This window comes from Xenopus tropicalis, chromosome 4 (genome assembly GCF_000004195.4).
Source record: "Xenopus tropicalis strain Nigerian chromosome 4, UCB_Xtro_10.0, whole genome shotgun sequence".
Lineage (NCBI taxonomy): Eukaryota > Metazoa > Chordata > Amphibia > Anura > Pipidae > Xenopus > Xenopus tropicalis.
In genome coordinates, this window is record NC_030680.2 from 144,785,767 (window position 1) to 144,798,577 (window position 12,811).

Sequence of the window (12,811 nt, forward strand, 5' to 3'; positions counted from 1 at the left end):
CCCGTAGGTGGGGATATCTGGAGAAGATCCACTCGCTTGGCGACCTCACCAAGCAAGTGGATCTTAATGTGTATGGCCACCTTTAAGGCCAAGTATGGCTTTAAGCCTTTCCCAACTGCTCATTCCACAATGATACAGAAACATGGCACTGAAATATAGAGAGGCTGCCATGTTGTTATAGCTCACCATGGAGATGGAGTGCCTTCTAGATGCTGCCACTGTTAGTTATACAGGGCACATCATTTTCACCTATGTTCCCCAGGACATTAGCCCAACCCAGTGATCCCCAACCAGTGGCTCGGGGTAATATGTTGCTCCCCAACCCCTTGGATGTTGCTCCCAGTGGCCTCAAACCAGGTGCTTATTTTAGAATTCCTGTCTTGGGGGCAACTTTTGGTTGCATAATAACCAGGTGTACTGCCAAACAGAGTCTTCTATAGGCTGCCAGTCCACATAGAGGCTACCAAATAGCCAATCAGAGCCCCTATTTGTAACCCCCAGGAACATTTTTCATGCTGGTGTTGCTCCCCAACTTTTTTTACATTTGAATGTGGCTCACAAGTAAAAAAGATTTGGGATCCCTGGCCTAACCTTTTCTTATGGATCAGGAGTTTCTGGGCAACAGCCAAGGACCCACCATTGCCCAGGCAATGGCTTATTTAGACAACAGATGGCTGAACACATTAGAGCTAAGACATGGTGATGGCAAAAATTCCCAGCCCATCTGTATCATAGGAAACAATTTTACAAGTAAAGGAGAGCAATAACTGTTATTATTATTAGTCTCACATTTTTATAAAATGTCAACGTATTCAAGTGGATAGTTCCCATTATTTATGTTTTTGGTAGTCATTAAATTGCATTGTATCATAGGAAAACTGAAGCAAGCTGAATGTATGAAATTGTTTATAAGGTAGGGCAGCCAAGCTTGGCCCTAAGAGGGAAATATTATTATATCCCTCCCTCTCTATAACCCCCTGTATGTATTCTTTATTAGCCAACCACATGGTTGAACAAAGGTAGGTCAGATATACTGCTGCTCACAGGCTAACATAGCTAAACCAAGTGCAGTAAGCGTTCCTATCAGTGCAATGGAAAAGCAAAGGTTCCCTAGAAGGTCAAATTGCCTGGCAATCAATATTCACCAATGCAGGTGGAATTGTAGGAGCAAATGAAAGCGGGAGGGCCATGGTTAGAGTAGTAGCCCACTGGAGGTGCTCCATGCACCGATGAGTCTTTAAGCTTATTATAGAACAGTATACAAAGCAATGCAAATATTATTGTACAATGGGAAAATACAACGTGTTCTGTTTCCTTGGAGCCTTTTTAGAGATGTTGTCTCGTTCATGCTCTGACCTTGGCACAAAGGCATCTGCATAGAACACATCACGGAACGCGGGGAGATTGTGTGTAGGTTGTTTTTGAATGAGATTCCGATTCTGTGTTATTTTTTTAGAAAGTTCAGATCGAAAAGAAAGGAAAGAATGTTGCAGCATGGAGTTTTATAGTCACATTGATCACGCTCGCTGACAGCAACAATTCTTGACAAAGAATCTGTGTTTTGATATTTTTAGATACTTCTAGGGCTTCTAGGGTGTAGGACTTGAGATGTAGCCAAGTAAGTTGGACCACAGGGGCCAGAAGGTGCCCATTTACCCATATTGTGAACTGATGAGATATAATCACATTGAGCCGGTCTGGGTGGCAAGTAGGGTTATACAGCCATGGCTGGCAAGTAGGGTTATATAGCCATGGCTGGCAAGTAGGGTTATATAGCCATGGCTGGCAAGTAGAGTTATATAGCCATGGCTGGCAAGTAGGGTTATATAGCCATGGCTGGCAAGTAGGGTTATATAGCCATGGCTGGCAAGTAGGGTTATATAGCCATGGCTGGCAAGTAGGGTTATATAGCCATGGCTGGCAAGTAGGGTTATATAGCCATGGCTGGCAAGTAGGGTTATATAGCCATGGCTGGCAAGTAGGGTTATATAGCCATGGCTGGCAAGTAGGGTTATATAGCCATGGCTGGCAAGTAGGGTTATATAGCCATGGCTGGCAAGTAGGGTTATATAGCCATAGCTGGCAAGTAGGGTTATATAGCCATGGCTGGCAAGTAGGGTTATATAGCCATGGCTGGCAAGTAGGGTTATATAGCCATGGCTGGCAAGTAGGGTTATATAGCCATGGCTGGCAAGTAGGGTTATATAGCCATGGCTGGCAAGTAGGGTTATATAGCCATGGCTGGCAAGTAGAGTTATAGCCATGGCTGGCAAGTAGGGTTATATAGCCATGGCTGGCAAGTAGGGTTATATAGCTATGGCTGGCAAGTAGGGTTATATAGCCATGGCTGGCAAGTAGGGTTATATAGCCATGGCTGGCAAGTAGGGTTATATAGCCATGGCTGGCAAGTAGGGTTATATAGCTATGGCTGGCAAGTAGGGTTATATAGCCATGGCTGGCAAGTAGGGTTATATAGCTATGGCTGGCAAGTAGGGTTATATAGCCATGGCTGGTTTCAGGGTAGGGCCCAGATTCCCTAGTTCCCATGGGAAGGATCCAATGAAAGAAGTGCCATGTATTGTATATCAGATGTTGTAGATGTTGTACTGCAACCCTTGGCACCCACTAAGAGCCAATTGCTGAGCAGTTTCCTTTTAATAACTTGGCTTTCTTTTTTTTGTAGTTTAAATTACCCTAAATTACCCTAACAACTATGTAATAGTTTAAAGGAGAAACTGGAATATGAATAAGTTGTAGTCTCTCAGAGCAATGATTTTTGGCTGCTGGGGTCACCAACCCCCTCTTGCAATCTGGAAAAAGCCAGAAGAAAAATGCAAATAATTAAAAAACCAAGTTGAGAAAAGTTGATAAAAATTGGCCATTCTCTAACATACTGAAAGTTAACTATAAGGTGAACCACCCCTTTAATATACATTATGCTGATTATTTTATCACAAAAAACTAAGGTTTTAGTTATTTATTGAAGCTACTTCATGTTTGGTCCTTGTAAAGTAGATAACTTGATTCCCACTATACAACCCCCCTCCCTTCACCCTTTGTTGTGACTGTTTGGTTAGCAAGAGTCCATTATGCATAAGATCATCCGTGCTCTGGTGACAGCTTTGATATATAGTTTTGCTGGGCATACATGGAAAGATCTCCTCGTTTGGCAGGGCTGCCCTAGTTTATTAAACATTACGCCCCATTTTCTTACACAGATACATTTTTTTTTTTTTTACTTTTAATGAATGTTTTTGCTATTTTACTGCCCCTTTAAATATGGCAGCATTCAGTTATTCTATAATAAACTGCTGCAAAGTCGTATCTGTAGCCAGAGGTAATCAGCTTAGCAGCACCGGGCGGCCTTCTGCTCCTCGCCACTTGATATAATGAGCTTCCTCTCTCCAGCGGCCAAGATAAGAATTAAAAATAGCCGCGAGCGCTAAAGATTTTTACATTTGCTTGGGATACAGACGCACGCACACAGCTCTTTGTTTGGACAGAAAGGTTAAACCCCAATTTCCATAGATATCTGTTGTCTTATCATTGATCTCAATCTGTGTCCCTTAGCTGGAACATCTCCGGATGCATTTTTTCTTTAAAGGGAAACTAAACCCAAGAAAGTGTTGCTTGGTACATCATTTCAGTTACTGTTCTGGATTCCCTAACTCAGCAGTCCAGTCTATATGTTGTTTTTCTTTAGTTTTCATTTAGCTTTTGACTTTGGACATAAACATTATCCACCAGTTGGGCATCCTCTTCCTCACCAGTCGGCCCAATGGGGCAACTGTTTATACTTTGCCTCTACCTAGCCATTAAAGAGACTATATACCCCCTTTAAATGGGACCTTATAAATAGGATATATTCTAAACATGCTTTTTGCATATTGTTAAGGTGGCCATACACGCTAAGGATCAACAAGCCGATGCGGTCCCCGATCTGACTGATTTTCAAACCTGCCCAAGCAAGATCTGGCTGATTTCAGGCCAGATGCCGGTCGGGCAGGCCTATCGTTAGAGCCCATATATGAGCCAATAAGCTGCCGAAACGGTCTAAAGGTGGCCATACACGTTAAGATCCACTCGCTTGGTGAGGTCGCCATGCGAGTGGATCTTCTCCCCATATCTCCACCTACGGGCTAATTTGATTGTTTGGCCCTGGCCAAACGATCGAATTATAACGGGAGCAATGGGCGCAGTCGATTCAGGGACTGCATCAACGAGCCGATGTGGTCCCCAATCCAACTAAATCTTTTAACCTGCCTGATCGATATCTGGCCAATTTCAAATCAGATATCGGTCGGGCAGGCCCATCGTTATTGCCCCTACACGGGCCGATAAGCTGCCGAATCGGTCTAAGGGACCGATATTGGCAGCTACAACCAATGTGAGAAGAAGGTGAAGACAGTTAATCAGATTATCACTGTGCAGATAAACCCCATGAATAATGGACTAAAGGTGGCCATACACAGGCTGATTGTAGCTGCTTCTATTGGACCCTTAGACCGATTCGACAGCTTATTGGTCTGTGTAGGGGCACTAATGACGGGCATGCCTGACCAATATCTGGCCTGAAATCGGCCAGATATCGATCGGGCAGGTTAAAAAATTGTCGGATTGGGGACCACATCGGCTTGTTGATGCGGTCCCCGAACTGACTGCGCCTATTACCGGCGTTCTAATTCGATTGAACGACCAAATTAGCCTAAATTCACCCGATATCACCCACCCGTAGGTGGAGAAATCGGGAGAAGATCTTAACGTGTATGGTCACCTTTATCCATAAGCCAAAACAGATACAACAAAGGGGGAAAGCAGGGGCTTGTTTATACAGAGCTATCTGATTCGATGGAAGTGTCAACCAACTCAATGCTTTATTATTAATTGCATCATTACGTGCAGTGATTAGCAGACAGTGATGATGTACATACACCAATAAGGGTACAGGCTCCTGACCAATGGGAAGAGAAATGGAGGACGAGTGACCTACAAGAATCGACCATTTTAGATCCCCTTACAAGCTCTTCTAAACTCCGTTACGTAACCCGATACTTTAATGGTTCTAAAAAAACAAAACTTTGAACAGATTTCGTTTCCTAATCAGCGAGCGAGTTGTTACATAAAATTCTCCGAGCTGGTAGTGTGGGCAGACGCATCAACAACATATTCCGTGCCAAGGCGCAGGATTAACAGCTGCTGCTTAGGCAGGTGCTGACAAATCCATTATTTGGAAGGGAACATATTGCCATTTTCCATTTCTGTCAGTCATTTATGAGATTACAAGGTATTAGCTGCATTTATTTGATGCCATGGACGGAGTCCATATGAATGACGAGGCAGTCTGGAGATGGCGCTCTTTTAAACCTTTTGCAAAGTCCTTGACTTTATTCCATTTCCACCAAGAATGATGACATGTTTACAAGTTCTAAATAATATTATTACAATATTATATTATTACAATATTTTTTTTACTGTTTTTCTTTTTTTTTATCATTCAACCCTTTACACTGAAACTGGTTCCTTAGCAACAAAGGTTCGAATAGCTGGAAAAAAAATAGAAAGATAATAAAATAGAAGAATATCAATAAAAGTCTATCCCGGCAGCCAGATAGTATCTGAAATGTCCCTATTGGATAGAAATGGAATTGATTCAAAATTCAGAAGATATTCCAAATTGTTTAGAACAATCTATACCTTGTACTTGGGGCCAAGTAACCTAAATTTCTGCCTGAAATATATGTGAGGTTACTCAGATTGGATAGTATTGCTATGGGCGAGTCTAGAAATCCAAGATGGTAGCTTACAGCATTAATAGAGGGACGAGCCATGAATTATTATGGCTTAATGTGATATGGAAGGCTCTTCAAAGTCATGGACATGTCCCGTGACCATATGGATTGCTTTTGTACAGGGGAACATATTCCCTGCTCAGGGCATCAGGGGGTAATGGGGGTACTAGGGGTACCTCAGGCAGGACCCCCTGTGCCGGAGAAGCCTTGAAAGCATGCTTTAGGGCTTGTGGGTGCAATTTAGATGGATCATGGGTAGGGTTTTAGTACAGTGGGCATGGCAGGGTCATCACCCATTTCTTTTCATTCAATTTATTCCTGATGGTGGTCTTGTCTCTGTGCATTATTTTTATTGGGGGTGACCATTGTTTACATAGATAAGTGGGGCCTTGTCTGAGTGAAACTTTGTCTTGCTTTAATGTTGTATATGAGTAGAGAAAGTAGAGAAATTAGTCATTTAATTGACTTTTGACGCATGTCTACATCCCCAAACCACAACCTGCCAGTAACCCCGCCTTCTTTCTATTAGGCCCCTCCTTACTCATGCCGGTACCCAGTCCCATTCAACGCACTATAGATAAAGCACAGGAAAGACTTCTATATTTATTTATATGTATATATGGTTTCTCTCAATAGGTTCACCAGTATTACAGCTGCCTACCAGATGACAAAGTCCCTTACGTCAATAGCCCGGGAGAAAAATCCAGAATAAAACAGCTTCTGCACCAGCTGCCTCCACATGACAACGAGGTGAGAATCCTTTGTCCAACCTACCTTGATGCTGAAGATGGTTTGCTCAAGTGATATACTGCTAATGGTACATGGAAGTCAGTGGAGGAGGAAAGATCCCTTGTTTGCCCTTCACTGTTCCTAAAGTTATTTAATGGCAAAGTGATAGGTGGGCCAAGGTCTGCTTGTTCCTGCTTGTTCATCAGCCAGGGCTCTTGCTATTTAGGGTACAGCATAGATATCTTCATCTTTTTGCCTTCATAGCTCAAAGGAACATCTTCGACCTGGCACAGCCTTTATTAAAGCTCAAAGGATATATTATATTGTGTAACATAACTTAGTAGCAAGAGAGACATGCCCAGGGCTGAATGCCACCCAAGCTATTCTATTCATATCAAGGTACTTGCATAGTTTCAGAGTCACAGGGTTAATTGCCGTTGTGATCCCTTTTTACTCCACAGGCACAGGGTGTAAAAATAAATACACTACCAAAATATCCGAATAGGAGATGAAAGGAGTAAGTGACTTCTTATGTACAGTACAGGGCAGTTGGGAGGGGAAACAGTTACATATAACAGAAGCCACTTTAATTATAGAAGAGGTTTGTAGACCAAACTGGGGGGCAAACAGGGTGAGTTTGGATAAATGTTGCACTTTATATGAAATGGGTCTTGGTACATATAAATATAATAGTATAATCTCTATAGTATAATATAATAGTATAATCTCTAGGAATCAGATTGCCTGACTCTGCTGACAGCTGATTCCAGTTAATTTGAATGGGAAATGCTCTGTCTATGGCCGTAGCTTGTGCCAGTAGCCAAGGAACACTAACTTGGGCATCCCCAAGTGATCCCCACGTGCCGGCAATAGCATCGGCAATACAGTCCATTTACCATTCAGTCAAGTGGCTATAAGTGGGCACAAACGGTCTCATCACATTGAACATCAAGAGAACTTCAGCCATCTGAACCTCTGCCTTCAGCCTTAGGTGCCTAGAAGGAGTATTACTTGACTTTTTTTATACAATGTGCTTGATGGTTTTGACTCATTATTTCAGGGTAGTGATTACTTTACCCCATTAGGGAACCTAAACCTCAGTGATAAAGGATTTATATATAGAGCACTATGCAGTTGTCTTCCAACCCTTGAGTTAACTTTTAGTATGATGTAGGGACTTATATTCTAAGACAATTTGGTCTTCATTTTTTATTATTTGTGGGTTTTTTTCACTTTTTGTTCAGCAACTCTCCCGTTGGAGCAAATGGGCGCTGCTGTTGCAAAATTCCTTTGTACTTGCTTGAGAGGTGCTTCTTCCATTCATTGATTGGCAAAGACAAGAAAAAATCTTCTTGGGTCTATGTCAGCGTCTATAGTGGGATAAACCAAAGTTTATATAGTTAGATACAGCTGAATGCTCTCTGTTCAAAGTGACCACTTGTGTCTTAATTACCATGGCAAGGGTATGCCAATGTTACTTTGGTTATAGTGGTTGCTAATGTAGGGGACTGACAGTTTAGTTACCCTTTATTAAGGCAGTTCCCTAAGTTTTCGGCCAGTTAAATGGGTCTTAATTTACCTTTGGGAGTGGAGGCTGTTTCCTTATCCTTGGTTAAAGTAATTTTTTGGCAGTACCACCCCAGGGGCCCCTGACAAATGCTCGCCCAACCCCTCCCCCCGAGCACTCCTATCTTATACTTAACTTCACTGTGATTGGGGGAGGGAGGCCATCGGGAAAGCGCCATGTTCAGATTGGGTCTGGGTCATCAGGGCCCACAAGTGCTGGGGCCTACCCGGTATTTTCCCGGTGTCACTGGGTGTTTTCCTAATCCAGTCTAACCCTGCGTGTCTGTCCTCCAAGTGATTGTCCTGCATACAGGTTTATTGGTGTGGTAAGCACACTTAACTATCACCTTACACTTTGACTTAAGTTGGAGGGGTAGTTATTCATTGGCAGACTGAATAGCCCCTAGGTATTTTCTTATCAAAATTTTTGTTGCCATTTGGCCAAAACATGTATGACCTACAATGGTGTCTGCAGACAGGTTTATTTATGGTTTATAATTCTCTCACAGCGTCTATTCTTTCTCCCACCAAATCTCATAACCTCTTGTTAATCCCCCGGTGTGAACACAGTTAAATAGTGTAGTCATCGTTGGCAGAGGTAAGAATGAGACGAATAGAAAACCTGGATGAGTGCGGTTTTTGGGTGTGTGCATCGGGAAATCTGGTCACGCTCCAGAGTGTAAATAAATAATGGATAAGGTTCCCGCTGAGTCGAATCAGGGATGAAAGAAAGAGAAAGGCAAATGATATGAGAATATGGATCTTCCTACAATTTGTGTCTCCAGCTGAGGTTAAAACACAGGGTTCATGGAATACAACTGAAACAACAGAATCCGTGCAGTAAAGGAGGAGAGGCTCGGGGCTCTCCTTTATTCTAATGTTCCACTTATAAATAACACAGTGTTCTTTTTAAAGATCTGAGGGATCATTTATGAATGCCAAGTGTTATAAGTAAACAAAATGGAGCGGCCATTGACACTAAAATCCACAAAATGACTGGCATCCTTACATACTCCTCAGCAACTCTTGTGGTGAGTACCAATGTGCCCAGCCTGCCTGATCTGGTGAATTAAATGCAACTGGAGCTAGTGGATCCCCGTAATCACCGGCAGCCTTGACCTGTTGGTAATTACAGTGGGTTCCCCAATATCTGTGACTGACTTATCTCAATTGAATCACATTCTAATACTGAGACCAAATACACTGGGGTGACACTATCCACCAGAGGTGGGCAAGCTGGCCAGATGCCGTAGGCAACCTAGCCTGCCACCTTGCCCCCCCCCCCCATTTGTGTAATAAGTGCCTGTGGGTGGGTATTTGTGCAGTGACAAACAGCGGTGGGGAGACAAGAGCCTGGACTAAGGCTAGGTAAAAGGTACATTCCTAGCTCCTCTCCACCGTTGTGCCCTAGGCAGGTCCCTCTTCTGCCTACCCCTAGTTCTGGCTAAGGGAGCTTCCCAAAAAGTCACATACTGCCCTCTGAACAGTAGGGCCCGGGAGTTATAGTTGGCCACAAGAACATGGGAGATGGTTTCAAGGGTTAGAATGATAGTCCCAGATTAAGATCCCATGAACATGGATATAAATGGTAGCCATTGGAACAAGAGCAGTACAATGAATATTGATCCTTGATCCTGGAATGAGGTTCCACTTTTAAAAAATGGGCCTGATGATTACAGGGTTGGGCTAAACTCTTATATCATTGGTGAGAGAATATGGTTCCAGCACAGCGGGCAGAAGTTGCTCATCTTCTATGTCCATTGCCATTGATCAGTAACCGTGGAAACCTCAGTTTCAGTAGCTATTTTCTTCTTTGGTGGACCTTGCACTGGACAAGCAGCTATATGTAAATATAAATGGTGTTTTGTTAGCAAAGTACCTATAAAAACTTCATTTGTGCAGATCCTACAGAACATTTAGCAATGTAGATACATGGGCATGATAAGTCTACTGGTACCATGAAGATTGTAATATAGTGATGTCCTACATTCAGCGCATTATATATAAAAACTGTACTGTGTTGATCCAACTGTTCAACCTGCATTGGGGTTTAATAAGGCCTCCGCTCAGTAATAAGCTATTAAATCTTATTTTTCATTTGATCTCAAGTAGAACATTTAGTTCAATCTTACTCCGTGCTTTCTGTGTCACAATAACTTCCCTGAAAGAGATTTGTATCTTGTAACCTTGGATAAAACCCTCAGCTATCTGTGTGATTTCATTGGTTCGGCTGCTGTAGGCAGCGAGAGTACGCAGATGATTTTGGAAGTTGCATTAAGTTGCAGTTATTTGCCTCAGGGAAATCACTCTGTTGGGCTGAATTGCTTCAGTTCCCAAGGGTCGATCCTTGCCTTTGCAATTCCATTACAAGGACTTATTGCCAAAGCCTCCCCATTGCCCGGTGCTTACGCAGGCAGCAGGAACTGAATCATTGCTGAGGCCGTGAAATGAGCTTAGTCCTCTGCTGAAAGAAAGAAGCTTTAGGATGCATTGCAGAATTCTCAGAATCTATCACAATGAGAAGTCCAAGTGGATTTGATCAACAATAAAGATATGTATTCAACGAACATGGGGCTTACAAACAAGATTTGGAAGGCAAAATGCTGAAACTGAAAGCAACCTCCTCGATCATCAGAGTGAGAGTGGGAAGAGGAGAAGGCAATAAATCAATTCCTTCCATGTTGAACAACCCTATATAATGAACTCCCCCTTATCTGTAAGCCTTAGACACAGGCTGCAACTGAGGGAAAGCCATTGGTTAAGAAGGTCTTTAAGGGGGGCCTGGATGAGTTCTTGAACAAGCAGAATATCCAAGGCTATTGTGATACTAATATCTACAGTTAGTATTAGTGGTTGTAAATATAGTTTATGTATGTGAGTGTATAGATAGGTAAGTATAGGTTGTGGGTGCTGGGTTTACTTGAATGGGTTGAACTTGATGGACTCTGGTCTTTTTTCAACCCTATGTAACTATGTAAAATCCAACATTGCCGTCCACCAGTCATTTGGAAAAAATTGGATTTGATTGTTGGCGGTTCTGTTATTTCCACTGTTCTCTTGAGCAATTTGGCCACACTCTTGGGCTGAATCTGTGGGAATCTATGGGAATTACAGACACAGAAGAAAGATATTACTGTATTGCTTGACCAAATCTGTTATTTTGTGGCTAGGTTGGCAAGCTAACTGTGGTTTCCAGAGTGCCATGTACTTTATATGGTAAGGGAAATTATATATGGTAGATGGCAAATAGACAATGTATTTCCTTGTAACATTAACATGTTTCTAATACATTTTCACAGTAGTGTGTTTGTTGTGCTGGCTAAAGCATAGGGAAGTGTGAAGGCCCAAAAGAGTATTAACCATGGGTGCCAAGGGCCCAGAAGAGTACAGATTCATTGTGTGCAAAACAAGTTATGTGGTTGGAACCCTCGTGGTTATGCCCCATGTGGAGCAAGAAAAGCCACGCGCTTAGTGCATTTTTCATTCTCAGATTTTATAATGGTTCCATGAAATGGGAGTCTGTTGCTGAAGAATCTCTCTTTGTTTTTTCAGGTCCGGTATTGCAATTCGCTAGATGAAGAGGAAAAGCGAGAGCTGAAACTGTTCAGCAACCAAAGAAAAAGAGAGAATTTAGGAAGAGGCAATGTCAGACCTTTCCCAGTAACCATGACCGGTGCCATTTGTGAGCAGGTATATATCTATATAAGCATACAACCGTTCCATTTTCCATTGCTTCGACACAAGAGATTGAATGCAAATCATGAGCTGGTTATAGTGGCGGCTATGTTGCAGTGCCCCATATAAAGTATCCAAGCCATAAATGCCGCTGTCTAGACACAGCTGTGAACAGCAAGACCTACTTTGAATGGGATCATTTGTCTCCCTGAAAGTTCAGTACATTGTAAACCGCTTTGTCTTGCTGCTTATTAAAGAGACACTTGCGCTCAAATCCAATTTGGCTATCCAAACAAATGTACTGTATTATATTATACCCGCAGATATATGTCAGGATATCCAAATATTGATCATACCCAAGACATATGAGCTAATATTTACAAGACTCAGCGGCTGGATTAAATATTCCTGGCTAGGAAGGGGAAGCGCTCAGCTCAGCGGGATGCAGTTAAAGGGAAAATATTTCCAGTTGTGTTTTTATATAGCTTAGTTTTATACAACTCCCAGCTAAGGCTTCAGTCTGATACCCCCAATAAAGAGCGGTGGAAAGAAAATAGTTGGGACATCTTGTAGATCATCTGCTAACCAGGAACATAGGGCTGCATTGCTCTATTTATCTAACTTATTGAACTGGGGGGGGGTCACATGGATAAGGTTTTAGTCTTGCTGCATTTCCCATGGCCCCTTTGCCTTTCCTCCCTTGCAATGAAAATGAATTGAATATTAAGCATAAAAGTCGTTTTAGCTGAGGGTTAAGCCCAGAACCTGCTGTCCAACCACCCGGGAGCCACGACTCTCAGTCTTGATGATCAAATTTCTTTTGATTGGCTGAAAGTGAAATGAAGAGAAGTTACAACTCTGTAGTTCTGATTACTGAGGCACTTGACCCAATTATAGTAAGAGTAAGAGAAAGAGGGAGAGATAGAGATTAGACTCATCCATTGTTACTATTGATACACTGCAATAGAGCAGGGGGAAACAGTTGGAACAGGAAAGGGATATAATCACACAATCTTTATTAAACCCATTAAGAGGATAGATGCCTAACACAT

At 42.4% G+C, this 12,811-nt stretch overlaps 1 protein-coding gene across 3 annotated transcripts in view; it reads left to right on the forward strand.

The window, feature by feature from the left end:
• The window catches only part of prickle2 (prickle planar cell polarity protein 2), a 231,664-nt gene that overhangs the window by 162,486 nt on the left and 56,367 nt on the right, over positions 1-12,811 (forward strand). For all 3 annotated transcript variants that reach the window (XM_031901242.1, XM_012961769.2, XM_012961768.3), the window contains 2 exons: positions 6,426-6,539; positions 11,637-11,774. In XM_031901242.1, coding sequence (XP_031757102.1) covers positions 6,426-6,539; positions 11,637-11,774 — 252 coding nt within the window. The remainder of the gene's footprint in view (positions 1-6,425; positions 6,540-11,636; positions 11,775-12,811) is intronic.